The sequence below is a fragment of the Montipora capricornis genome, chromosome 2, assembly GCF_036669925.1.
Source record: "Montipora capricornis isolate CH-2021 chromosome 2, ASM3666992v2, whole genome shotgun sequence".
NCBI lineage: Eukaryota > Metazoa > Cnidaria > Anthozoa > Scleractinia > Acroporidae > Montipora > Montipora capricornis.
This window is the reverse complement of record NC_090884.1, coordinates 29,541,307-29,568,806: the sequence shown is the minus strand read 5'-3', so window position 1 is coordinate 29,568,806 and position 27,500 is coordinate 29,541,307. Positions and strand designations below refer to the sequence as shown.

Genomic DNA, 27,500 nt, shown 5'->3' with positions numbered 1-27,500 from the left:
TTTTTTTACCTAATCAAGAAGCTTTGCTCACTTTCCTGCCTCCTCCGTTGTAATTTCGCCGATAGAGTGGAGGGTTAATTCCAATAAAGAGCTGCGGGAAACCCTATTATTCGAGCAAACATCCCATCCCATATAGGGTAATATTCATTTTAAAATGCATTGGTCGGATTAAAGTGACTTCGCCCATTTTAACGTTTTTACTTGAACGCGGAATTAAGGAGAGATTATGATGAAGCAAGTAATGTGTTAAAGGCATGTAAGAAAAAAGAAAATTTGAGGATTATGGTTCTCGTCAAAACGAAAGCGATCTCAACGTTCTGTTACATACTATTTTTGAAACAGGAACATAGAAGATCGTTTCATTAATCTGGTTCGAGTATCAAGGAAAGGAAGTGGTAGTAATGTCTCTCAATCTCAGTGGGTTTGGAGTGACGTGTTCGCCTGGAATAATGCTCCGTTGGCAAATGAAAGGTGTAAGAAATGGCACATGAAAGAACCCAACCCAGAAGAATTCAAAGGTACCTGCATGCGATACCAATGCGAACTAGTCTTGCTGCAACACTTATTTCCAATCTCGCTCCTTTAAATGGGTGTAAATGTTACAGGTTGAAATTAAATTCAGGTCCATTTAAATCAAACTAGGTGAATTTAATTAACCTAGGTCATTTATCAACTGTGTGGGTGAAAAAAAAGGGACACGGTTTTTTTAGGGGGTTGAAAACAACACAAAAAACCGAGAAAAACGCCTTTCCCTCCTTCCACTTTCCTCTCTTCTCTCTTCCTTTCTTTTCTTACTCTCTTTCTGTCTTTATCCCTCTTAATTTTCCATCCCCTGATCCATTTGTCATACCTACCATCTGGAGCCTACAACTCTACTGTGTTCGTGCAACGGCGTTTTCACAAGTAAGGTTATTTTTAGATTGAATTTCCCGCTAATTAGACTCCCACAAGAGCCCGATGACCAATTACAAGAAATTAAGCTGACGTCATAGGGTCACCGAACCGGAACTGCCTTTGTTTTTTGACCTAATTCGTGGGAAGGGCTAGTCTAAAAATAAACCTACTTGTGAAAACGCCGTTTCACAGACGCTGTATGGAAGTTGCACGCTCCATCCAGATGGGCTCCTGACTTCAATGTGTATATGAGAGAAAGAAACCGCTTTGAGCTGCACTTACCGAGACTTGAACCGGGCACCTCTGACATCATTCAGTATTGAGTCCTTCGCTGTAACTAACCGCTAAACCACACAGGACTTGGACAAGAGTCGTCATTAATAGTAAATTATGCAAAAGTTTACTCGTCCGCAATGCGTGGCCCTGTACAGTTCGTAAAATGGCTAACGCAAGTTGTGTTGATTCAGAGATATTCTACAAAAAATTGGGTGACGTTAAAGCTTCCAAAAAGACAAAAGCAATCAAAATAACCCTTTTTATTATATGACTAGCTCCGTGAGCGGGCAAGATGAACCAAATCGCGCGCTGTGTTTGGCTGCCCGAGCGGGCAAGATGGAGCTATATTGCCCGCTCGGGATTTCTCGCTTGGTCCCGCAAGATCAAAGATCATTTTTTGGTGTTTTAAAGTGCCCCTGTGATGAAAAAAACCACTTCCTTTTTTCCTTCAGATTTTGAAAGTGTGTTTGCTTAACACGTGACTGGCAAAATTTTGAGCTTTGATTTTTATCCAAAGGCCGTTTACTTTGAGTGTTGGATTTCACGGTCCGCCATTACTCACGTTCAAAACTGACTGATTGGACCTCAGACGGTTGGATCCAGGGAAAAGTGACGTCAGAGGCTCACTAGCTTAAAATTTCAGCGTGTGAACGCAGCTTATTATATATGCAAAGCGTGAGTCTGAAAGCCCAAAACCCCCGTGCTTCATATTAATTCTGCGGCGTACACACGTATTGCATTCTTAAACTAGTGAGCCTTTGACGTCATTTTCTCCTCGATCCAGCTCTCTCAAGAACATAATGTTAGTAATGGCGGACCATTAAATAGGAAAATTACAGTTAAAATAAAGAGGTGTCTTTTTGAAATCAAGGCTTAAAACGTGGGTCACTTAGTGTTTTGTTAACATAGTTTTGAAATCCAAAGAAAAGTATGAATTGATTTTTTGGTCACAGGGGCACTTTAAGTCATATAATAAATCCTTTATTGACCAAGCTTGTTCGGTCAAGATGGCTGGATATTGGCCTCGTCCCTTTTTGCGTGTTTATGGACCTCAACTTCGTCTCGGTCCATAAACACGCAAAAAAAGAACTTGACCAATATCCAGCCATCTTGACCTCACGCGTAGTCAATAACCCATATTTATTGCCAACTACACCAAGTTCTTTGCCAAGCCCGTTCGAATATTGCGCACAAAGGAAGAGACAAGATGGACAAGTATATTAAGCGAAACTACTGGTCAGAAGTAATATAACTCTGTGTCACTCTGCTCGATACACGAAGAACAAAAGTCAATTACCAGCAGGCAAAAACAGCTTGTGGTAGCCCCTACTCAAGCAAGAGGATTCCTAACGCATTTGCAAATGGACCTTAGAAACTTACCATGTACATGTTCACAATTGGATTCTCCACATGATTGATCATTTCACATGGAGCTCCCAGAAAACCATCAACTCAAGGTTTGTTGGAAAGGAACAATCAAACAGTAAAGCAAAACATCAGAAATATCTTAAAAGAAAAGAAACAAAGTCCAAATCATTGGTGTCGGCTACTAGGGGAAGCTGCTTACAAAAAGAACATTGTGGAACATGAAGGGGAAGGGGAAGGGGAAGTTTTTAGAGACTAACTCAACCAGTAACGATTTACATACCAATATACACGTACTTGCTAACAATTGATGAACTTTTTGTTCATGTTTCCTATTTTGAATTTCAACCTGGCTTAAAATTAAATTTACCTAGATTGAAATCATTTCAACCTGAATTTCAAATTTACCTGTAACATAAACAATACCTGATCCACTACAATACAGCACCAAATCCTAAAGACAAGCTATGACAAGCTACTGTAGGCGGTTATGACCCAAGGGAGAGGAATATACTGTTAGTCAAAACAGATCAGAGACTTAGAGGTCGTTAGGACATTAGTGAAATTCATTTAAAAAGAAAAAAGTCAGTCGCCTGCTCCTGAAAGGAAGAATTTTACCGATCCTTCTACCCTCCCGAGTCCAGTAATAAATTTTTGGGAAAGAGATTTTTTTTGCATTTAAGAGGCTGACTTGTTTGATCAAGAAATCTTTTTCGAAATAAGTGCTTGATTCATTTATCTCTCCCATTTAAGTTATGTCTGTACTCTATTGGATACAGCTGACCCAAGCATGCAACCTTGTCCAAGGATTTTGACGCAAGCCATGGCTGATCGTGGACGATTTATGTCCGATGAAGAGTGCAATCCGTCCAATCAAAAAGGTTGTTCTCGCTATCATCAAGGCGCTGTTCACTGCTTTAAATCGGTCATCCCCAGGTAATAAAAGGAAAAGCTAGAATCTATTTGCAAAAATATTGTTAATGAAAACTATAAGTTGAAATCTTCATGGCGCCCGCCGATCATCTGTCATCACCTGTAAGGAGATTTTTCTTAAGAAAGACATGCGTGGTTTTATAGACATTGTAGCTGCTTTGATCGATGTTGTAAGATTTTTCCTACAACAATACAAGCCCATTTGTGCCGAGGATGCCCTACTAAGAAATAAACACCAAAGGACAACCTAAACTCGATCTGATCAAGCTTCGCTAATCACTTGACCTTGTTTGGCTTCCCTGTATCAATAAAATGCAGGTGCAAACCATAGCATTGTGTTACGAGAATTAAACGGACGTGTCATTGTACCCCAGTGAATGACTAAATTAAGAAGTTGGTTCATTCCCCTGTGTTATTCTGTTCCTTTTTACTTTATCATTTGCCCGTCAATTCATTCTTACGTTATAATTTCTTCCTCTCCGTTATCTTTCGCTCAATTCTTTCTCTCCTCTCTATTCCATTTTATGGCCAAATCAGTAAATGTATTGTGTATTTACACATTTTTATTTGGTCAATATCAGTGAAAAGGGTGCTGGTCAGCAGTGTTGCTACAATAGCTTTGGTAAATTGATGTTAGGAAAACCCAACGCAGGATCCCTCGATCGGGTTCATCCAAATGCTGGTGTCCCTGTGATATCCCATTTCTTTCACGACACAGTACCTTACCTGGACTGTTGTCAACTGACAAAGAACTGTGAGAAGTATTTCGATAAGCGACCATCGGATGACGGCTCGAAATACCAAGCACCGAGACCTGGTATGTTGATGGTAAATCTTAATTGCAAAGCTGCAAACATTTCTGTTGGAGCAAATGATGAATTTTAACTCAGACAATGAATTTATTCATTTTTTCGATAATAGGGAGCAGTAAGCACGAGGTGTTTTTGACCCCCAGACAGAAACCGGAAGTGACTACTACAGTTGTATTGCTAAGTGACTTTTCACTATTATCGACGATTACTTTAAAAATCTGGGAGAGACAACTGACAGTACCGTAGCATGCGTTATGTTCACTTCCGGTTTTCGTCTGAGGCTCAAAAACGTGTTTAAGCTTTCTAATGACTTCGGATGCTCTACGGCATTGAGCACTCTTTTTTTGTAAGTGTTGCTTTTTAATCATCATCGAAATTATATACCTCCTTAACAATCCGCATTATACAGAACATAGCGTGGATGACTTGGGAAACTAACTCGCACTGACCCGAGGAACCGGGTTTAATATCATGATAAATTGGAAAGGCTTTAGTTAGAGTCAACCCAGAGTCATTGTTAGCTATAGTTCGATCAACCGTCCCTTGACGGACGATTTCTATAGAATGTCTCGTAACTTACCCGTCCGGAAAGTCGTTTGTAAATAAGAGAGGATTCCAAGGTTTTGAACAGCCTCTGGTCCTGTAACATGTTCACGCAAAAACGTCCTCCTTCTGAAGAGAACTACAACAAACACTTGGCAACAAAGTTTTTTTTGTAACTTTGCATCCCCACTTATTGTTATAGCTACCGGTTTTGGTGATCCTCACATGGTGACTTTGGATGGAACTCCATTCACATTCAACGGCCATGGAGAATACTTTATTCTGAAGGTTAGCGGTGTGGACTTCACTCTGCAGGGGCGAATGGAGCCTCTGACTGCGGACGATGGAACTTTAACGCGTGCCACTGTTTACACCGCGTTTGCTGCTAAGGAGGCTGGATCCAATACGGTACAGGTAATTTTGACGGCACTTTAAAACCGTCCGGTGGTAAGGAAAGCTACTGATTAATTATAATGTCTTAAACGATTAATTTTATCGTGTAAGGGAATGGAGAGTGAAAAGATGAAACGCAGACTGAGTACTTCGTTGACTGGTTGCAGAAATGTTCGGCTAGGCTTAGTTACTGTAAGCGCTAGTAATTCATTGGCAGAGAAAAGCAGCCCGCCGCTCTGTTTTTTCGTCCCTAATTTCACAATGTTCTAAAAGGGGGATATCTCGTGAAGTAAAACTTTTGCTCGTAATCGAATACAGAAAAAATATGGTAAGTGGATGATCGGTCACACCTCAAGTAAAGAACGATGGTCCGCAGTGCATTACACGAAATACTTTTAAACGGCGTCTAAGCAATTAAAGATCAAAATTGTCCATGGAGAAAAAAGTTAGGGCTAAGTCGTTATCCTTGACGAGATAAAGCTTAAAAGAATGGAACCTCTCACATTATAAAACACAAGTACCGTTATTTTGATCGGAAACCACGGCGATATAGCAGATACTGGCACGCCAATATATCCTAAAAATTAAATATCACAATATTTCATTGTTTTTTAATTTTAAGACCAAAAGCAAAAAAGCAATGCAAGGCTGGTTGTACGGCTGTGAGGATATATACTTTTTGTTTAACCAATATTTCGTCAGGCACGGTTTGACTTCTGCTTTTAAAGCGCTGTTACACTGTGAAATGTTACACTGTGAAACTTATCTCGCAATATTTTGGCGACATTGTGGAGGGACAACTTGCACGAAACATTTCACAGGGTAACATACCCTGTAAAGGCCAAAAATCGTTGCGAGACAAGTTGCAACATCCATTGACAAAAGTGGTACATTTTTCCGGCCCGTTGTAGGGTATGTTACACATTGAAATGTTTCGTGCAACTTGTCCCGCCACACTGTCGTCAAAACATTGCGAGACAAGTTGCACGAAACATTTCACAGTGAAACAGCGCCTTTAGTGTACAAATTATTTGCTGGTTAGATCTCCCAAAATCCGGCACTTCTACTTTGTTCAGCTGGCTCTTGCATAAAAAATTGACTACAAGTACGTTTTATAATTTTACCGCTTTAATGGATAAAATCCTCCCCAGAATCCGAGAGCTTAAATGCAACAGAGCATGGAACTGAAATACCTAACGTACATTAATTTGAAACCTAGATATGTGACTATAGCGATACTCACCGTTACGTCACCTCTTTGTCATAAATGTGCCCCCCACCTGGCCGGTTGCTAGAAGCCTGGTTAGCGCTATACGTTGGTTAAGAGGTATCAAAACCTATAGGTTTCCACGGTATTGAATGCCGGTTAGCGCTAACCGTGATTCGAGCAACCCGGACCAGAGATGTATTGGCTGTCGAAACAAGGGACTCTTTTGTTCTGTGGTTAGCAAAATTTAAATAACAAAAGAATTCTTTATAACCAGTGAAGTCTCCTATAATTGTAGTTGAAATTGTCTGTAATGCAGATTGGAGTCTTACAACCTGGCAAACACTGAAAAGGTCATTCAGTTTATTCCTTTCTTTGTATTTTTGCATACCTGCTCAGGTGTTGTTTCTTTTTGCTCACCAATCAAATAGATCCAGTTAAATGGCCGTGGCTTGGTGGACGTCTTGGTAAGTGGGGAGAAGATGGATTTTGATGAGCTCTCACTTTTGGAATTCGATGGCGTATCTGTTTTGCAGTACGGGAACACGTCCAAGTACTCTGCAATCTTTCATTCAGGAATCTCTGTAACTGTGGAAGGTCAACAAGAGCTTCTTGGTCTTGTCACTTTGGTACCGACTATATTTAAAGGTAACGAATTACAGAAGAGGTTATTTTAAGCCACCTCTCAGGGTACTCTAGCATTATCGGCTTTAAAAAATAGTTGACCGGAGCAGACTAAAAAAACTAATCGCATCATATCTTGTAAATACTCAATCTGTCTCTCAAGTGTAGTCTGCCTATAGCCTATTAACTTTTCAAAACTTTATTATCACGTTTTATAAATTATTGTTTGTATGCATGAAAAAATGTATGATTTATATAACTTGTTTGCTCTTCACTCTTTTTTATCTTTGGAAAATTTTGTGGCAGTTCGAACCAACTCGAAATCTTTAGCTAGTTTGGTCACTGGGCACATTTTGCTTTTCACCAATTGTGTATTTAATTTGCTTCGTTCTCTTTGTTTTTCTATTCTTATAATGTACCGTAATGTTAATATATTTGTAAATAGTGCAAAATAAAATCCAAAATCTAATCTGATCATCACCGGTGTTATCTAAGAAAATGGTAATAATCAATTTCGTGTGGCACTACAGTGTAGATCGATTGCATTGTCCCCTTCTCACTTGGAACCCATTTGGTAGTAGGCCAGGAGTATTTGACTCAATGCTAACGTTGAGAATGGATTTATGAAATAACACCAACCTCTTTTGCACATGATTAATATGCGACTTGGCCGATTGGTATAAATATGCTAAAAAGTTGATTAAAGCGTCAAACTTTAAAACGTTTTGTAGATCCATTCTCAAAACCGTCCCTCCAGAATTTGCTTTATTGGTCAGTGTTATATGATTGACCAGTAACGGTCTAGTGGTACATTGATATTGTGATGATGATGATTTCATTGGGATGGAGATCATCGCTGTCAATATTATTACAAGCATGCATGTCGTTATGTGTTACGAGGGTGAGGAGGTATAATACATGACGGAAGTTCCTTCTTAACAAGATCATTATTTCGTTCCAGGGAACACAAGTGGTCTGCTTGGCTACTGGGATGACAGCAAAGAATTAGAGTATCTTCTACCCGACGGATCGTTTCTTGAAACCAACTCTACACTTGAAGAGATCCACGAAAATTTCGGACAGTTATGTAAGAATTCTCAATTTTTGTTCGCAATAAGTATTTTTTTCTCCGTGGGGTTTTCTTATATACGTTAGTTAGATTAAGGCCATAGGTTCAACATCCCGAGGACACCCAATGTACAAAGTACTTTAGTACTTGGCAGGGACATGTTATTTTCTACTCTATTTCGTTTTGATTACTCTAAAAGAGGTACTTGGACAATTTGGTACTCACAAATGCTTTGGATCACTTCCTAGCCACAGAATTGTGCAAACACTGAGAGGCCGCACTGTTGGCTGTCCAAAGATATCTTGTTGAAATTGTTTTTTAATTTTAAACGCTATTTTTGTGTCACCTAGAGCAAGAACGTTATTTTAATAGTCTCTTGAGAGCCATAGATGACCCACATTTTCGTAACACCTTGTTTAACGTTATCTGTTCCAAGGGGTGACTACATCAACCGAGTCACTTTTCGTCTATCCGCAAGGCAGTAGCCATGCCACATATCATAATCCACACTTCCAGCCCATTTTTGCAGACGAACAGAAGTTAGAGTTTTCCGATAAAGACCTGGAAAAGGAGGCGCAAAATATCTGTGGAGACAGCACACAATGCATGTTTGACATTTTCACCACTGGCAAAGTGCGCATTGGAAGAGCCACCAAAGAGACTGTAAAACAGTTTGTTGCTGTAGTGAATGACACTGATAGACCAGGTGAATAAAACTGCAGCGATTAACAGGATTAGGCAACGTCTTCCTTCGTTGCATCTTCAGATCCCAGACAAAAGTTTCTCTTGTTAGTTCTGAACACCTAGGGTCAATGGAGTACATGCCGTTAATTGGCCGTAATTGAGACCTTTAAGGTCATTAAAAAACCGGTGTTTCGAGTGGGAGCTTTTCCAAACTAATACCGAACTTTACAAGTGCTACATTCTCCACGGTGCATCACATCGCCTTTAATAATCTATCCCTTGATCTTTTCTCAGAAAGTTTTACATAAAGATTATTGATTGCTTCAGATGAATAAGTTAAGTGTGCGTTCGATTGACTGTATTCCGGAATAGGAATACATGGAATAGAAATTAAAAATCCTTCGCTTTTACGGAGATTCACATTAAAATTGTCAAACACTGGCTAAAATACTATTTTAAACATATCTTTATTACCCTTGTTGCTTCAAAACGCCAAACATACAGTCTTAAATCATCACTCCACGTATTCCTATTCCCGAATAGGGTCCAATCGAACGCACCCTAAATTGGTATGCGCACCCATCTCTCCCGTAATAGACTCATATAAATAAATGAAATTTATGATTGAAGTAAGTCTTCCCTTGTACTTTTTTGAAGATAAAGTTTGTTCTCATTGTGTATGCTTTAGACTGGACTCCTGAAAACTCCTTGATCTCTGGAAAGTAGGGTAAAAAACGAAAAAGTGTCACTGAGAAAGAAAGAAAATTAAAACCAAGAAAACCAAAAAACATTATTTTCGTTGGGAAGTATTATATGCGAGTTCCTATAAGTAAAATACTGAGTTGTGAATGATATTTTCTGTGATAATCTTTAAAATCATTATCTATTTCACAGCATGTGTGCCTCTAAACTCGGAACTGGCAGATGGAATCGTATTTAGAAATGACACAATGAGTGGCATTGATTATAGATTTACTTGCGACGGAGGGTTCGTTATGAATGGTTCTAGTCATGTGACTTGCGTCGATGGTGTCTATAACGGTTCATCTCCAAACTGTCAACCGAAAGGTGAGGGAAATACTTTTTTACCTATTAGACAAGTACAGAGGAAAATTGTTGATATATAAAGGAGCGTTAAAAGCTATGCCTCTCTTGTCCGTTTTCTGAGGAGAACACTTAAAACCATCTAGATTCCAGGCCCCAGTTGTTCAAAAGCCGGACAAGTTCATTCGGTGGATAAGTCACTATCCGATCTCTGCAAGGTGATTTCCGTATTTGCCCTCGTAACTGAATATGCACAAGCTAAGCACGTCTAGTAAAAGGAGAGTAAGAAAATCTTGGCCAACGTTTAACGTGAAGTATATTTTATACTCTTGATAGTGCATGACTTATTCATGTATCCACTGGGTAAAGTTATCGTGTCTTTGAACAACTGTGGCCAGGCTTGTCAGTTTTCTGATTCCAATTAACATCAGGATATGGCTTCTTCAAGGCACCAGATATAATTACTTTCCATCACCTTGCGTTGAATGATATTGAAACGTTTTTTGTTTCCTTGAGGAGAGAACTATTTGGTCCTTTTGTTAAGTATAAAATTTGTCGCTAGAGAAGAAACTTTATACAAAATGATCTATTGACATCAATTTCTTGAGTAAAACCATTGTTCTCATATTAATCCCTAGAATGCCCGATGTTTCAATATGGTGACTTCGCCAATGGCCGTGTTGAAGGAAATGGACGCGTTTACCGTTCGACCTATCATTTCACCTGCAATAATGGTTACGTACTGGTTGGCGATGATACTATAAGCTGCATTGAGAGCGGTGCGTGGAATGGAACCAAACCCCGTTGCTTGAGAGGTAAAAAGTAAAAAATTCGAAGTTTACAATTGACATGTTTCGAACGTAGAAAACTGAAAGAATTTTGCACGCATGGTGAGCTGCAAAATAATAGAAAACTATCGCTGATAGACAAATATTTAAAGAGGAATGGCCGTCTTAACATTTCGGCAATGCTGGTAGGCGAAATGGAAAGACAATTTTTTGATAAGTAGTTTTGATGATTTTCTGAGCGAAACAAACTTAAACATTTGCAAATAAGCCTGGAAACATGCATGCTTGGATAAAGCACGTTTAAGGCTTCTTTGCAACTGTTAAAGTTGGTTCATTATCTGCGATGATCTTTCCATTTTAATAGATTATCATTCCATACTCGCAGTTCCTATGCATGGCTTTTGTGTCTCCCGTAAAGTAGTTCTTATACCTTTCAGAATGTCCTGTGTTACCTGCATCCATACCTAATGGCTTCGTTGTCAGTTCTGGCAACCTGGAAGGATCAAGTCACAAATTCTTTTGTCGAGATGGTTATTCTCTGGTCGGATCAAACATCGCATATTGCACACCTGCGGGAGGCTGGAATGCTAGTGTCCCTAGATGCCTTCGAGGTAAAAACAAAATTGCACATTCCACGAAATAGTTGCAACGTTCAAGTAACGTTGCAGAAACGTAAGCCAATCTGTGTTTTGATGTTCATGGTCTTTTTACTCTATTTCCACTGAAAAACAGTGTAAAGTGGACAAAGATTTTGCAAAGTTTATGTAAGCAAGTCTTGAGTAAGGCATGAACGGGAACCTTATCCTTTCGAGTTAGCAATGGATTTGTGAGGTTTGATATGGTTTTTTTGTGTGTTTTTAGAATGCCCAGTGCTTCCGTTGCTCTTATTAAATGGATTTATCAGCGGTACTGGGTTAGTAGAAGGGTCCATTTACCATTTCAGCTGCATGAGAGGATATTTACTTGTCGGGGCATATGCGTTGCACTGCAGCAGCCAGGGAAAATGGAATGGTTCTTTCCCAGCCTGTTTCATCGGTGAGCAAAATTCAGCATTAGATGAGCGTTCTAACTGAAGGGACTGAAACAATGGAATAAAGAACGGGTGTGAGAGTGGGGGTGTAAACGTTCAGGTCGGCCCATTTCGTATGGTTTTCATCCAGTGCTCGAAATTAGCGATCGTGCAGTCGTCCCAGACAACCAGAAAGTTTACTGGTCGAACAGTTATTGGTAAAATGAAAAGCCTGGTTTCCCGTAGAAAAAACAAAGGGACAACCCAGCCATAAATTGAAATGAATTATACAAGCAGTCGCTTGTCGGTTTTCTATTGACAATGTCCGATAGTAGTGTGAAGTTAACAATATTTAATTTGCCGCAGCTAATCATCTTCCCATGTTTTGAATATCCGTGGCTTTATAAAAAAAAAAATGTCAGATAGAAAAATGCAAGAGACAAAATGTAGGAGATGAAGATTGAAAAATAATGTTAACACTTAAACCCAGACTTTCACAACAAAACACAGGCGCACCCAAAGAACTATTTCAATATGGCGTGCATTTAATCGCAGGGGGTATCCTAATGAACCTGAACCAAGCATTTATCAGGGCAACCTAATTTACGAGTTTAGTTGCCCGGCTTTTGAAACAGGGAAAACTTGGAATTTTTTTTATAATTTCGAGCACTGGTTCATCTAGGGAAGACCCTACAATTCCGGCGGTTCTTCAAAAACAAAACATAGCTTGAAACACGGTAAAAATCACCCTATTGAGTTCGGTGTTTCAAATTCCAAACGTCAAACGCATCGTTCTTTCTTATTTATCAGAATGTTCTAAGCTACCTTTGTCCATCCCTAACGGTCGCGTTGAGGGGATTGGATGGATTCAAGGCTCCGTCCACAAATTCGGTTGTACTGCAGGGTATTACATTGAGGGAGAAGACACTCTTATGTGTAAACAGGATGGAAAATGGAATGCAAGTATTCCAAGGTGTCTTAAAGGTACGTTACATTCCGGCAATAAGAAATACCTAGTTGCACTGATTCATTTCGTAGCCCGTCCACACAAGACAGGTTCGAGATATTTTGGCATGTAAGCTGGAGATCGTTTAATTAAACACCAGGGGCCGGTTGCCCAAAGCCTGGTAGCGCTAACCGTTGGATAAGAGGTACAGTAAACACCCGCATATAAGAACAAGTGGATTAAGAACATCAGGCTGAAATTTGGTCAATAAAGCACCATATGAATAAGAACAAATTCAGGCTGATAAATAAAACATGTTCTTAATACAAAGGGAAAGGGTATTAGGATAAGGAAACAATTCAATACAGTAACTTACATCAAAGTACTATGGTGTTCAGGACCATTACAAACTATTAAATCTATTACAAAACAGCATTGTATGTTAATTAAACCTCCAGTAATATATAGTTTGAAGTATTTCTGAAACCAATTTTAAGAGCATTTTAAGAACACTTTCAGGCTGATTTCTCACTAAGCAGCCCTCAAATAAGAACACGATCAGCCTTAAGCCTTAAAAATGTGTTCTTATATGCGGGTGTTTACTGTATCAAAACCTATAGGTTTCTATGGTATTTAACGCTGGTTGGCGTTAACCATGCTTCGAGCAACCCGGGCCAGAACGTTGTATTTCAGTTGCCACTATCATCTCATCATCCATTCCCATCAACGTCCATATCGACACTTCCATACCCATCACCAGTAATGTTACCATCAGCGTCTCCTTTACCTTCACCAACCAGCATCCATCGTCATCACCATCCTGTTCACGAGCGTTACACTTAGGATGATTTAATCGCTCTCTTTAATTCGCTTTTTTTTTTTTAATTTCAGAATGTCCTGTTCTTCCCTTATCCATAGAAAACGGAGTCGGGAATCGAACTGGCTCGGTGGAAGGCTCTTTTCATTATTTTAGCTGTAAGAAAGGATATTCGCTTGTTGGGAGTAACACGCTGCGCTGCAATGAGGAAGGCAAATGGAATGGTTCTGTACCCACGTGCATAATAGGTAACGTGCTTCTCCAGAATCTGGGGAAGGAAATTCCTCCTATTCCTTGAGTATCAAAACTTCTTTCCCCTAGTTAAAAGAATGATATATAAACCTAACGTTTCAAGGTATTTTTTCTGAAGTGGATATTATTTTAAGATGCTTTTGAGAGTCCACTAAGGAATCTAAACTACAGTGTTAAATTATAAAATGTCACGAATAACAATTGTTCAATAGTTCCATGTTGCGAAGTCTCTATCATGTTTTTCTCTTCAGAATGTCCACATCTTCCACCAGTGATTGAACATGGGGAAATCGTTGGGTCTGGGCACATAAAAGGCTCTGTTTACCAATTCAGCTGCCACGAAGGCTACGCAATTTTTGGGCGAGAGATTCTATACTGCACAGAAACTGGGACCTGGAATAGCAGTGTTCCTATATGTCTCAAAGGTATCAGAGTAAATTAACCCTGTGCCATTGTTACCTGCATTTCTTCTCACAAGATGACTGGTATTCATAATATTCCTCTATTTCGAACTCTTTAAACGGCATTTTGAAAATCTCTCGGTCGATTTTTACTTTAATGAAAGTTCAGTTAATTGCTTTATTTACATTGGAAGCGTATGAATTTTTTCTTTGGCACAGAATGTTCACCTCTTCCTTCCGCCATACCGCACGGTTTTGTCACCGGCACAGGGTCACTGGAAGGGTCTCTAAACAAATTCAGCTGTGAGCTAGGATACTCCCTGATTGGAGTCGAAATGTTAGTTTGCAAGGATACCGGAGCATGGAGCAACCCGCTCCCCAGATGCCTCATAGGTATTAATAATCATGATAATAATGTAATTTTTTTAGTCTTACTCCCTTTCTACATCTTCTTTCAAAGCACACCGCCATTGCCTCGATCCCCTCGAAGTAAACCGTTCTATACTTTACATCTCAGAGGCTATAATATTGTAGGAGACTCATCATCTTAATAACGTTTCCTCCTTCAGAATGTCCATCGCTTCCACTATCAATACAACATGGCTACATCAACGGCTCAGGATTTGTGGAGGGATCAAATTACAGATTTAGTTGTATTCAAGGCTACTCCCTCGTCGGCGGAAACAGCCTGCATTGCACAAATAAGGGGAAGTGGAATTCGAGTGTTCCCAGTTGCCTTAAAGGTATACATATCTAGGAAACTCATTGCTTGCATGCACTTCCCTGTGGCAAAAATAGACGGGTGAAATTGTTTCGTTCTTGTTTAAACTCGGGCGTTGGTATTGCTTTCATTAATTTAATTAATCAGTGACCCAAGAAAAATGACCCTCGTTTGTCATGAATATAACTGTCATTTTTGTTTGGGGTAGAATGTTGCCAACAGGCTGAACTAGGAAATCCAGTTCAGCTAGATTCAAGAACATTTTATAACACGTTTTCACAAGAATTTCATTTTGTTAACACAGAGTGTCAGCAGCTTCCTCTGTCCATAGTTAATGGCTATGTTAATAGTACAGGATCCATATATGGCTCGTTCTACACATTCAAATGTCGAGATGGTTACTCCTTGATTGGTCAGGAACTTCTTTATTGTAAAGAGGATGGAACATGGAATGCTAGTATACCCGTCTGTCTTAGAGGTAATGTTATTCTAATCACTTGGAGGCGAAGTTAAATCAGCTAATTAAAACAAGCAAACCAGTTTTGACGACGAAATGTATTTACTCTCTAGAATGTCCTCTTCTGCCACCATTCATTCCAAATGGTTATGTCAATGGTACCGGATCTGTAGATGGTTCCCTTTACACCTTCAATTGCAGCCTTGGTTACTCTCTCGTGGGTGAGCACACCTTGCACTGTACTTCAGAAGGAAGGTGGAACGCAAGTATTCCAGCTTGTCTTAAAGGTGCTCAAAAGCATTGTTTTGGCTATTTTTATTTGCAAATATTGAGCGCTATGGGGCGTACTTATTCGGAGAAAAATAAAAATACGTTAGTATTTAATACATATACACATCACCTTTTTAAAGAACAACAAGTAAACTACAAATGAAACAAGATGATATCTTTTTTTGGCAGAGTGTCCTCGGCTTCCACTGTCGATAACCAACGGGCTACTGAACGGTACAGGATCTGTACAAGGTTCATTCTACACTTTCAAATGTCGAGATGGTTACTCCTTGAGTGGTCAAGATCTTCTGTATTGTACAGAGAACGGAACATGGAATGCTAGCATGCCCGTCTGCCTTATAGGTAATTCTATCCAAATCATTTAGGGCCAAAGTTATTCTTCAGCTAATACACCTTATTCCAAAATGGCCACCATTTTAGTATTCTTTTGTTTCCATACAAATTGGCCCTTATGGCCTCGTTCAAGGTATAATATTCTTTTTAATTTTACGTTTGAAAGCGAGGCCATAAGGGCCAATTTGCATGGAAACAAAAGAATACTAAAATGGCGGCCATTTTGGAATAAGGTGTATAAGAGCGCGCAAATCAGATTGAACAAGCAACCTTGCTGATGCTCTATCTAGTATGGACATCTTGCGGTGTGGAACGAAATTACTTCGATTTTCTCCACAGGTGCTCCCGAGTAAAAGAGCTAAGATTCAATTTAGAGCAAAACGAAGGGATGTTACTGAAACTGTCCCCAAAGAAAAAGGGAATAATTAGTACATTTTTCAAACTTCTGAGGGTTGACAAGAAAAGTTTCTCTGAAGTCCACGAGATGGGGGTTTCTCTAGAATTGACTTATTCAATGTCTCATCTGGAAGATTCATTTGTAAAATGACGAAATCAGTTTTACCTCAAAAGGTCCTTTTGTATCTTGTTGTTGGATATCCTGTCTTTATGTGAGATGCCAAAGAGTTGCTCAGGTTCGTCCTAGACAGATTGTGTGACTTACATAGATCGTCCACAGGAGAAAAAGTATGTTAGACCCTAACCTAGTTCGTCCAGTCCGAGTAGCGGTATGTCTCTAGGGCAAGAATGTGTAGAATTACCGGTTTGTGGTTAAGAGAACTAGGTGACCCATCATGTTCAAATTTTGAATCCATTCACTCGCAGTTAGAGAGTTGTTTGCGAGGTGTACGAGGTAGAATTTTCCAGAAGTCTTAGGAATGACAATAACGTTAAAAACCACTGAGAACAATTTCGTTTGTGTGTTTAAAACGGCAGAATGTCCACAGCTTCCTCCGTCAATAGCAAACGGTTTTGTGAATGGCGAAGGCTCCATACATGGCTCGATATTCATATTCAAATGCCAACAAGGTTATTCACTGCTTGGTCAAAGAACTTTGTATTGCACAGACAAGGGGAAATGGAATGGTAGCATACCTATTTGTCTTAAAGGTAACTCTCTAGCTTGGAAACTTATTTCACTCGCCAATGGCGATAGCTTTATTTTCAATTAATGACGCTTTTTGAATTTTTCAATTATTAATTATTCTGACAATTCGATTATTTCGTTTTTTCAACGTCGATCTGCAACAAGCGTGGGATGAAGCCTATTGTAGGGGAAATTTTAAACATCCTGTGTAGCAGGTGTTTGAAGAAGAGGAAATGGGGAGAACTGGCACGACGGAATTTAGATGCGAGGAAGGCCAACTTTTAGTTCAGGAAATTGCATGATCTCGAGTTCAATTTGGAATTCATAGGTAATTATTGTTTTTTTGAAAGGAAGAGCGTTTGGCCGAGTCCTGTTTCAAAATCCTTAAAATATCTCGAGTATTTGCTAATTATACTTCCGAATTGTACGCAAGAATCGTGCCGTTTTTGTCTATAAAACACTCGAACAAAAACATGACATCGATCGCCGAGAAGCGGCCTCTCCAAGAATGGTATACGTCGGCAAACTGCGTTCAGTTACGAAAGATTGTCATTCAGCAATGAAATGTCGTAATCGTTGTATTTTGAATTAACTACAGATTGTCCGGTCCTGCCCTCTTCAATACCAAATGGCTTTGTTAGCAGTGATGGCTCTGTGGATGGATCCCTTTATCATTTTAGCTGCGAGAAAGGATATACGCTGATTGGAGCAAATTCACTGTTCTGCAGTAGCCATGGAAGATGGAATGGATCTGTTCCTGTTTGTCAAAAAGGTAGTTATCAATTTATCTAAACAAGTTTGCTTACCACCATGGGCGATTGACTGGCATCAGTGACATGGCTTTAAATCCAATAAGAAACATTCATACTTCCTTTATTTGGAAAAAATGATTAGATACGAGGAGTCTATAATACAAGGTTCAATATTTTGGCTAGCACAGAGTGATGTTTAACTCAGCTTTAATTTCCAAGAATAATTGCAAGCAATCGCAGCGATGAAGTGCAAAACGGTCATTTTCATTTTATAGATTGCCCAGAGTTGAACAAAACCTTAGAAAATGGACGTGTCACTGGAAATGGGATTTCCTCAGGGAGCACGTATAGTTTTCACTGTAATGAAGGCTACATAGTTGAAGGACAAAGCGTTTTATTTTGCAACGAGAAAGGGAAATGGAACGCCAGCGAACCCGTTTGTTCAAGAGGTAAATATTTGGCCCCTATCTGGTTTTAATAACTTAGGCCCGTTTTAAACGTCGCATTTTACATGTGCCGAATCTAATGCAAATGAGCGAAGACAATAGATTTTTCTCATTTGCATTAGATTCGGCACATGTAAAATGCAACGTTTAAAACGGGCCTTAGGATTGAATTTTATGTCATACATATGAAGTAACTAATTAGCTGCTTTCCGATCATAGTGTCACCAAGACGCTCCGAAAATGCAAAAGCTTTGTTTAAACGTGTCCGTGCGTTTCAGCACAAATGGGAATAGGAGAATAATGGTTTTTACGAAAAGGGGAAAATTGGAGTAGTCCCGGAGAAACCTCGGTGGCCATTACTTGTGTTATCTTGCATTAAGTCACTGGAAGAAAATAAGGTTAAATGGCTCTTTGTTAGAGCTCTGATAAAGGCCTAATGCTCGACAAGTGAACCATTCAATCTTTCATAGTGGTAATAGTATATTCGACGGTTATCAACTCGTTTGATAAAACGAAGCGTTCGTGTTTAACTCTCACACCGATGTAGCACTACATTTCTTAGGCACTAACCCCTTTCGTTTTAATCATCTGTCAACACACCTGTGAATGACAAAAAGTATGCCTTTAAGGCCCACCTTCAACCGGCAGGCATTGCGTGCCACGGAACAATTTTCATATATAAAATTCCGCCAAAGCTGAAATTCATCCAATTAGATCGCTACGATAAGCAATGCGAATTTCCATCCCGGGGGTGGGGAATCCCATATAAAAAGGACGGGGGTGTTCGTCGGAAATTTCGAAAAGAACCCCTAAGAGGTACCAAATTATGGGTTTTAATTAGACAAAATTAAAAAATAGTTAATCATCAAATGTCTCCTTTCATAATTTTTCGGCTCAGTACCCTAAAAGGTATCACTTAAGGACGGTGCCTAGTAATTCAAAGGTAGTTTTGCCCCGGTTTATGATTATGCGGGAAATGTAGATCTTAACAAGTGTTATTGAAATCGAAAAAGAAAATTGGGGCTAACCACCCATTTTTCAAAGATAATTCATGAACAACATTTGTAAAAAGCTTTAAATTACAAAGCCAGGTATGGCGTTCTTTCTCAAATTGAAGCTTAATTTTTTCTGAAAAATGCATGGTTACCCCCAATTTTCTTTTTGGATACCAATGGTAGTTACTGAGACCTACTTTCTCTGCATAATTTTAAATCGCGCAAAAATATCCCTGCATTGGTGAGCATCACCGATAGGAAATCCGAGTATCTCGAGACGCGCAGAACGTAACCGCAGTAACAATATTAGGCACCGTCCTTAAGCTCCCGCTGTGGACCTTTTGAGGCTGACCACCCTAAGAGGTACCAAAACCGCTTTTTTAACACCAAAAAGGTACGACGAGCACTCCCGTTCTTTTTATGTGGGTGTCCCGTTCCGGGAATTCCCTAACAAAAACAAACGGTCGTCAAGCCTGTCGGTTGAAGGTAGGTCTTTAAACAGATAACTACAATAGTATTGACAAGTGGCCGTGACCATTTCCAACATCGCATTATTTCCAGTCCTTACAGATGCAATGGCAATAAGAACAGATTGGCAAGTGTATGTAGGGGCCACTGTGGGAAGTCTGGTGTTTACTGTCATTGTTCTTGGACTCGTGATATTACTTTGGCGTCGACGGAAATCACGCGCAAAAAGTCAAGATCAGATGGAGGGCGAAGAAACTGCCATGAAAGCGAAGAAGCCATCACCGAAAAGAACGATTGTGAAATGGAAGTATTCACTAATCAGAAAGTCACCCCAAGAGACTACTGCGGTGTGAGGCTGCAGTCAGCGCAAACAGAAGAGATGACTATGAAAGGGAGTCTGGGAACTTATTTGGCCAAAAATAGCTAAAGGGATCTGCAGCAGTGTAAAATACGTCATAGCGATAAAGAAAAGTTCTTGATTCCAATGTCGATCACACGTCTTCAAACCAAACAAAAAGAAAGATCCCGAACGTGGCAGTCTTTGACAGCAGAAAAACAATATTGCTAACCTTGATCATAGCAAATTTTGGTGGCAAACTTTAGTTTACATCCGGGAACTCCAAAAAATAAAAAAGTAAAAAAATAGCAATCAAACAAAAAGTCGCCGTATGAAATGTGAAAAAAGACCGCCTATTTGTGACACGCTCTAAAGTGTCTTCCTTACATGTGCACTAACTTTCTTTAATCACTTGCCAAGCAAAAATGCCAAAGAGGACGACAATAGGTGGTTTGAGACCGAGGTAATAATGGTATGATGTACAAATGCCTGGAAGAAAAATGGAAGCTACTGAGAGATCTTTTGTTTTCATTCGCCAACACGGCGTCGATAAGTGACGTAACTTGAAAACTGCCTATGCAGGTACGACGGAGCCGGGAGGAAGGGGGGGGGGGGGGGCTTTATCCCCTCCATTTTTAAGCAAAAAATAAAAATAAGTAGTGAAACATCTGTCATTTTACAGTTGATCCTCGTTTATGTTTTTTTTTAATCTCGTCAAGAATGTTGAAAGTAGCATTTCCGAACTTCAAGATTTCAAACTTTTCGGGCGGAGAGTTCCCCAAAAAGCCCTGCGCTTGCTTGTTAGCCCCCAATGCAAAATACGCTCCGCCGTCCCTGCTATAGATAAGAATCGGTAGAATAACCACATAAAACATTTGTAGTTTTACTGATACGCCCAATACGCTGTATACAAACTTACAAATAGTAATGACCATGTCAGTCTTTTGGGTTTGATAGAATTTAACGGTAGGCGCTAACCATACCCAGCTCGAAACAACATGATTATATGAAAGTGACGCACCGCCAGCAGAAAGCCATCTGAGTGGGTAACCACCAGAAGAAGCAACTGAACATACTCGTCTCTACGCCTGTATCGTTGTCAAACTTTTTAATCTAATCTAATCTGAATACTTCATTTTAGGAGGATTCATTCCAGTGGGTACATATAAGCCAAATCAGATTCATTGACACTTTCAGAGTTTTCATTTTATCGAATGACAGATTCGTCGGCTATCTTTGTGCCATCTCGGGCCCAATTAAACTTTCAAGACTTATGGAGGCTGGCTGTTTACCTCTGGAGAGATCTTCCCCGCTATTTATCATACTTAATGGAACATCTCAGTAACTTAGGGAAGTTTGTTGTCACTGATTCAAAGGAGATGTTCTATCACTGCGTTTTTCTTCTGTGCAGTTACAGTCTTTTGAATCGGTTCATGTTCACTTAATGGTAAAATCTTCTTTAACGTGGTTTTGGCAAAGTCACGGATTTCACGAAATCGCCAGCAGTAAATCACGATATTTATTGACGAATTGAGGTAAATAACGAAAATCGTGATATAAAAAGATACTATATGTGACATATTATCGTGGGAAATACCCAACAGAATGCCACAAACGACATTTGGCATGTAAAATACAAAGAACACAGCAAAAATGAAAAATGTGTTTAGAGTTGCAACCCTAACCTGTGCTATGTTTTGCCTCTCTGAAGCATTCATCTTTGCAATCTGGAATTGGCTATAAATTTTATTTTGATGATAACGTGCAATTTTGTAGATACGAAAATAGGCGGCGCTTGTCACCAAAATCCCGAAAACCTCAAGAACCACTGCTACGATGTCGTTGTATTTGGGAAGAGAGATATAAATCGACGTTATGAGAAAACTGGTCGACCACAACAGCGCCAGGACAACGTTCATTCGTTTACTTGTGACAAATTCGTGATATCGTAAATGAAGGGATACAGCCAGCAGGCGGTCAACTGCAATAGCCACGATGGATAAGAAGGATGCCCCAGAAAAAAGGTACGCAGAGAATAAATAAACAGTGACAATAATCGGGCAGAAGAACTCGGTGTTGTTTTTGCCATCAGCTTCCATATGTAGAATTACTGCGATGATTGAGGCATGCATTGGCTGGACGAGCACTCCAACCAAGAGATCAGAAAAAGCAAGACTGAGAAACAGTTTTCTCAAACTTCTTGGTATCAACGAGGCTTTCCACAAAGCGCAAATGACAAGGAGATTCCCAATTACCGCAGTTATGGAAAACACAAAATTCATTATACAAAGAGACATCAAAAACCCTTCACGAAGGTTTGCTAATTTGGTTAATTCTTCCAGTCTAACGTTGCAGATTGGGACGACCATATTCCTCGGTTTCTTACTCAAGAACCCAAGGATGAGACAAACTCCAAACTTTACGTGTTATTCGATTGAAACAAATTCAAAATAAATATTCAATATTCATGTCCCTTTATTTCAAGATATCACCAATGTGTACCGCGTGCAAACAAAGCATCTGCGTCTTTGTGAAAAAATAAAATCAGCCTTTTAGACGTGATGGTTAGAATGCGATAGTACTTAACTGATGACATGTACATAAACCTGTGATTTTTTTTGAGGAAACACTATCACGAGCGAGACTTCAATAACCCACACATCTGACGTTATATTTATTTTGAATGTCACTGCTATTCCGATTACTTTGGTGAGATAAACCTCAAGTGAAAAGCAAAACTGAACGCCATATTTATTTTATTGATTGCACAAGTGCATTTATTAAACCTGAAACAGAAGTATTTCAGCGGGAATTAAACTTGAGAGAGAGAGAGAGAGGTATATGAAAGGACGCATAGAACTCAGCTGTGCTTACAAATTAGTGATTTAAGCGTCGTTAAGTCATTTTATTTTAAAATGCGCTTTTGTAAAATAAAGCGGTTCACTGTTGAGACGATAGCATAAATGAAATTTATTTTAGAACAAAAGATTGGGAACATATTGTGAATCAGTCAGACATCAGTTAAATATCAGTCGAGTAAAAACTCGTCGAATCTAACGATCTAATTGTCAAGGTTTGATTTCATTTAGGGAGTAAAAATTAAATTCTCCTTATACCTGTAACCACAGTAACCCGTGCAGTAGAAACCCCGGCTATTTTACCAAGGGGAAATTTGCCATGGAAAGTTAATACATTCACTTTGTCTCCTTCAAACGTTACCGGCGGCAGGGAAGACGTTTCCTTTGTCTGTTGGATCTTTTCTGATTGGCAAGAGTGGTTTACCTAAGTTCTTGTGTAACAGATGCTACACAATCATGGCGCTCCGTTAATTTCGAAGAAAAAGAAACTGTCACTTTCTTCTGTTGGCGTGATTAGAAAAATGCCTCCTGCTACTAAATTTAAACTGGTAGTTGTTGAATGTCTAAATGTTTTTTTGGTTTTTGCTCCCAAATGAAAGACATATAGATTACTGCGATAAATTATTTATTTTACAGCTGATTGATTTTCGAAGGAGAAACAGGGATGACAGAGAAATAATTGTAGTTTGCTTTTCTCAAGTTCTCTGATAATTTCGATGTCACCTTATTCATTACACTTGCTAACTACTAGCTGACTCGAGAACTACAAGTAGAGTTTGCAAAATTCGTGTGGAACGACTCTACGGCGACTAAGCTTCCGTCTTACCTGGGTTTTGCTTGGGGAATTTTCTATTTTTTCCATTGTCGCTTACCCCATGATGTGAAGCAAAAAGACTCAATCTAAAAGGCTGGTAATGGTACTCTTTTTACTGGCGTCAAAATGGGAAAAGACTATATATGAAAAAGACTGTATATGAAAGACGAATTGAATGAAACATGAGTAAAATGAATCGTTCGTTCAAGCTTTAATTTTTCAGGCTATCCATGCTTCCTTCTTACGCAAGGTTCATAACCGCGATGGGTCAAAAATCTTGACACGAGAATATTTTATCACTAAATGTACGTTTCTTTACTAAATGTATAATATTTCCAGACTTAACTAATGAGTAAGTGCGATAAAAAGAAAGCACGGATCGAAGCAACAATACAGCTATACTTTACCTGTATATCCTTAATAATATACATGAAAAAACTACTGGATTCTGATCGGCTAAGAGCAGTGCAGTTCAGGTGTAACACCAGTGCAAGAAAGTCTAATACCAGTGCAAATTACACATCGAAGTTCTGAACTATGATTGGCTAATAAACAATAGGGTCAGAACCAATCAAATCTTCTGTTCTCAAATCAAGCGGGCGCCCTGGATGGTGCAAGTTTCCCTGATTGCGTGATAAGCGTGCGTTTCTTCTGCATAACCATCGCGAATTTTTTTCATGTATATTATTAATAAGCTTAAGTAATGATAAGACTTTTCTCGTGCAATTGGAATAAATAAACACGTGTAAATTTTTTCAAAGACGACCAAAATTGCACGAGCTCGTATCATTTTGACACGAATAACAATGGAGGAACCGCACACGAATTATTCAAGATGGCGGCGCCGAAGAACGGTTGAAAACAAAGATAGGTGGCTCTAAAACTTACTTCCTTTGAAAAGAAATTGACTGCAGAGTTCATTTCCTGTGATTTAATGTTATTATTTTGTCGGATTGGAGGTTCGGTTTAAAAGAGTGATCAAGCCTCCAAACATTAAGAAATGATCAGGATTAAATCAGGATGCTTGGCGGAGGAAAACCTACTTTCCCTCACAATGATACAGTTGCTGATCGTAAACGATCCATGATTTTACCCGTGACAAAACTCACGTAACGTTTATAGATTGATGATTGAGAAAGACTAGGCTCGAAGGGAGGGCACAATCGAAGCAACAAAAGAATTCGGGTCCCTAAAAGTCAGAAAAGAGGCATCCGCAAGTTTACTACCCTTTTCAACTCAACTGGTGAAGGCGAGAGAAAAAGGGAGTTGGTTATCCTGTCTGGAAGAAGAGCGGAAAAGTCATAATAAATCTAAAGAGTGATAGTATGTCCTATTAGGTTAGCTGTCGCCTTCCATTTCTCATTTGTGGATTGAGAAGATTAAGGAAGAAAAGCACACGAGGAAAAAATCGGTGGAAGTAAGAAACGAGGAGGTCACCGGGAAGATGACAACCTAATCCCCGGTGTTACGTGGGACAATTAGATTTACTTTGAGGCTGATATCTAAGAGAGAAAACGGGACAGACTGAGAGAGACAACCCAAATACTAGGTCTACACGAAAAGTACTGATCGCTTTTACAGCAAACCTCTAGTTTACCGATGGCAGGTGGCCGGAGTTATATGACAAATACAATACAGCAAAAATATAAGTAACTCGTATAATACAGTTCATAAACTTTGCTAAACCGCAGCAGACAAAAAAGACAACAGCGAAGCAATGAATAAATAAATAAAAGCCAGTCGGAGCGAGGATGTGGATACTGCTTGTGTTAGGGAAAAACTGGAACGTTTCTGGACTTGCAGAGAGAGCCTGATTCTTTGATAACATTCCTTGTCGCTCAGTTCTTTGCTTAAAGCCTTCACTTACTATTGGAAAATCCAAAATACAACAACTGCTTATCCAAAAAAATGCCGAAAGGAGATTTAGAAAATCGTCACATAATTTGTTAATAGACCTTTTCGCGGTAAAATCCGCCATTTTGAAAGTGGGGCAAACTCCAGCAAAGGACGCTGGGTATTCCCATATATTTCCTTCTAATTTTCTGGCATGTGACACATATTGCAGTGGTTTTGTCGCCTTTTCTACCTCCCACTCTAACAGATTTTTCTCAAGGTAAGACAGATTATTGTTTACGTATTTCTTGCCTCGATAAACGGTCATTTATTAGCTTTTGTTGGTCTGAATCACCCAGCCACGAGTAGAGACTCGACTCAAGTGCGATGTTGCATATATGTAAACAAACTTGCAGACAGTCAAATCTTGTCATAGTTTTGATTTGACAGTATGCAGAAATCTAACGACTGTATTACTTTGTAATTATTCTTCCATTCAGTGATGGGCAAGCACGATCGCTGTTGTGTTGGCGGCTGTGATAACGACAAAAGATATCTTCATTTGTGTGTCAAGCGCCGCCACGTGGAGGGCGATCTTATTTGGCATCGGTTTCCTAAAGACCCAAAGAAGTTTGAAATCTGGAGAAAAAATATTAAGCGAGGACTCGAATTCTGGACATGAAACCTTTGTTTGTTCTAATCACTTTGTTGATGGAAAGCCAACCATGAATAACCCACACCCGACTCTGTTCCTTCAACCATCAGACAAACAGCGAAGGTCGCCTCAAAAAAGATCTACTCGCACAAAGTTGCCTGAAACATCACACTCGTGTGAACCGTCGATTCTTATCGGGTCTCATTCCACTTCTTATAATTGCCCTGAAATGTTAGCGGATGATGCCCACATGGAAGAGTCCAACGATGCCGACATGGGAGACTGCAGTGAAGACAAAACTTTATTCATCCCAATGAGAATGGAACAGCTAACAAGAGAACACGACGTGCACTTTTATACTGGTTTGAACGGAACCGCAGCCTTTAACGCATTATTTGACCTCGTTGTAAAAAAAGCGGCAATAATGAATTATTGGAAGGGCGAAAAAAATTCAAAGTCAAAAACAAATGAAAAATTTGAAGCTTACTCTAAGCGTCTGAATGTTATCCTTTCTCAGCCGTGTGAAGATACTGGTTCCTTAAGGCGTGGTCCACCTAGAAAACTAACACTGGAACAAGAGTTATTGCTGACTTTGATGAGACTGCGCCTTGGACTTCTGCTTGAAGACCTAGCATGGCGCTTTAATATTTCAGCTGGCACAGCCTCTTCAATTTTTATAACCTGGGTAAAATTACTATCAAAAGAATTGTCTTGGTTCATTATTTGGCCGTCAAGACCTCAAATTCGAAGCGCTTTGCCAAATTGTTTTCGAAAATGTTATCCCAGGGTCAGGGTGATCATTGATTGCTCTGAAATATTCGTTGAGACCCCAAGTAGTCTTGATGTTCAGGCAGCACTATGGAGTGATTACAAACATCATACCACAGTAAAGTTCTTGTATGGGATCACACCCAATGGCGCCTCTTCATACATTTCACCCTGTTATGGGGGCCGTGCAACAGATATTCACATTGTGCGAGACAGCGGCTTCCTAAAAAAATTGGAGCCATTTGACCAGGTAATGGCAGATCGAGGTTTCAAAATACAGAATGACTTGCTTTCTCATTCTGCAACACTGTGTATTCCACCCAGCGTGAAGACAGGTAGACAGATGCTTTCAAAGGAGGTTAAAGAAACATCAAGAATAGCTAATGTTCGGATCTATGTGGAACAGGCTATAAAACGAATGAAGGAGTTTAGAATCATTAAGAATGAATTACCAGTTCTACTGCTTCCTGTTATTGATGACATTGTAACTGTTTGTGCCAGTTTGGTAAATTTGTTGGATCCACTATGTGACTGAGACTGGTTTCTTTTCCATAGGCATGTCTAGGATAACATTTAATGTTATTCACATGATGTTGCAAAAGTTGTTAATTTTTTATTCCGCTTAAAGGCC

The 27,500-nt window shown here is 39.5% G+C and overlaps 3 protein-coding genes across 5 annotated transcripts in view; 2 read left to right on the top strand and 1 right to left on the bottom strand.

Moving 5' to 3' along the window:
• The window catches only part of LOC138039288 (uncharacterized), a 33,911-nt gene extending 13,285 nt beyond the window's left edge, over positions 1-20,626 (top strand). Inside the window, exons 7-30 of one of the 3 annotated variants that reach the window (XM_068885499.1) lie at positions 343-518; positions 3,315-3,471; positions 4,050-4,285; positions 5,026-5,237; positions 6,855-7,071; positions 8,009-8,134; positions 8,553-8,822; positions 9,695-9,868; positions 10,483-10,659; positions 11,070-11,243; positions 11,494-11,667; positions 12,452-12,625; positions 13,479-13,652; positions 13,908-14,081; positions 14,277-14,450; positions 14,627-14,800; positions 15,083-15,256; positions 15,349-15,522; positions 15,695-15,868; positions 16,793-16,966; positions 17,542-17,715; positions 17,971-18,144; positions 19,698-20,513; positions 20,602-20,626. In XM_068885499.1, coding sequence (XP_068741600.1) covers positions 343-518; positions 3,315-3,471; positions 4,050-4,285; positions 5,026-5,237; positions 6,855-7,071; positions 8,009-8,134; positions 8,553-8,822; positions 9,695-9,868; positions 10,483-10,659; positions 11,070-11,243; positions 11,494-11,667; positions 12,452-12,625; positions 13,479-13,652; positions 13,908-14,081; positions 14,277-14,450; positions 14,627-14,800; positions 15,083-15,256; positions 15,349-15,522; positions 15,695-15,868; positions 16,793-16,966; positions 17,542-17,715; positions 17,971-18,144; positions 19,698-19,957 — 4,267 coding nt within the window. In that variant the 3' untranslated portion in view covers positions 19,958-20,513; positions 20,602-20,626. Of the gene's footprint in view, positions 1-342; positions 519-3,314; positions 3,472-4,049; positions 4,286-5,025; positions 5,238-6,854; positions 7,072-8,008; positions 8,135-8,552; positions 8,823-9,694; positions 9,869-10,482; positions 10,660-11,069; positions 11,244-11,493; positions 11,668-12,451; positions 12,626-13,478; positions 13,653-13,907; positions 14,082-14,276; positions 14,451-14,626; positions 14,801-15,082; positions 15,257-15,348; positions 15,523-15,694; positions 15,869-16,792; positions 16,967-17,541; positions 17,716-17,970; positions 18,145-19,697; positions 20,514-20,601 lie in introns of those variants that run through there. The other 2 variants (XM_068885501.1, XM_068885500.1) reach the window with 2 other exon arrangements.
• Positions 20,627-21,171: 545 nt separating this feature from the next.
• LOC138039289 (adenosine receptor A3-like) lies at positions 21,172-22,452 on the bottom strand. The gene has a single exon (XM_068885502.1). The coding sequence runs from the start codon at positions 22,308-22,310 to the stop codon at positions 21,312-21,314; it is 999 nt and encodes a 332-aa protein (XP_068741603.1). The 5' UTR covers positions 22,311-22,452; the 3' UTR covers positions 21,172-21,311.
• A 3,125-nt stretch (positions 22,453-25,577) lies between these two features.
• LOC138039279 (uncharacterized) overlaps positions 25,578-27,500 on the top strand; it is a 2,400-nt gene continuing 477 nt past the window's right edge. Inside the window, exons 1-2 of the mRNA XM_068885492.1 lie at positions 25,578-25,726; positions 25,947-27,500. The exon at positions 25,947-27,500 is cut by the window's right edge and continues 477 nt beyond it. Of these exons, the coding sequence (XP_068741593.1) occupies positions 26,172-27,404 (1,233 nt within the window). The 5' untranslated portion in view covers positions 25,578-25,726; positions 25,947-26,171 and the 3' untranslated portion in view covers positions 27,405-27,500. The remainder of the gene's footprint in view (positions 25,727-25,946) is intronic.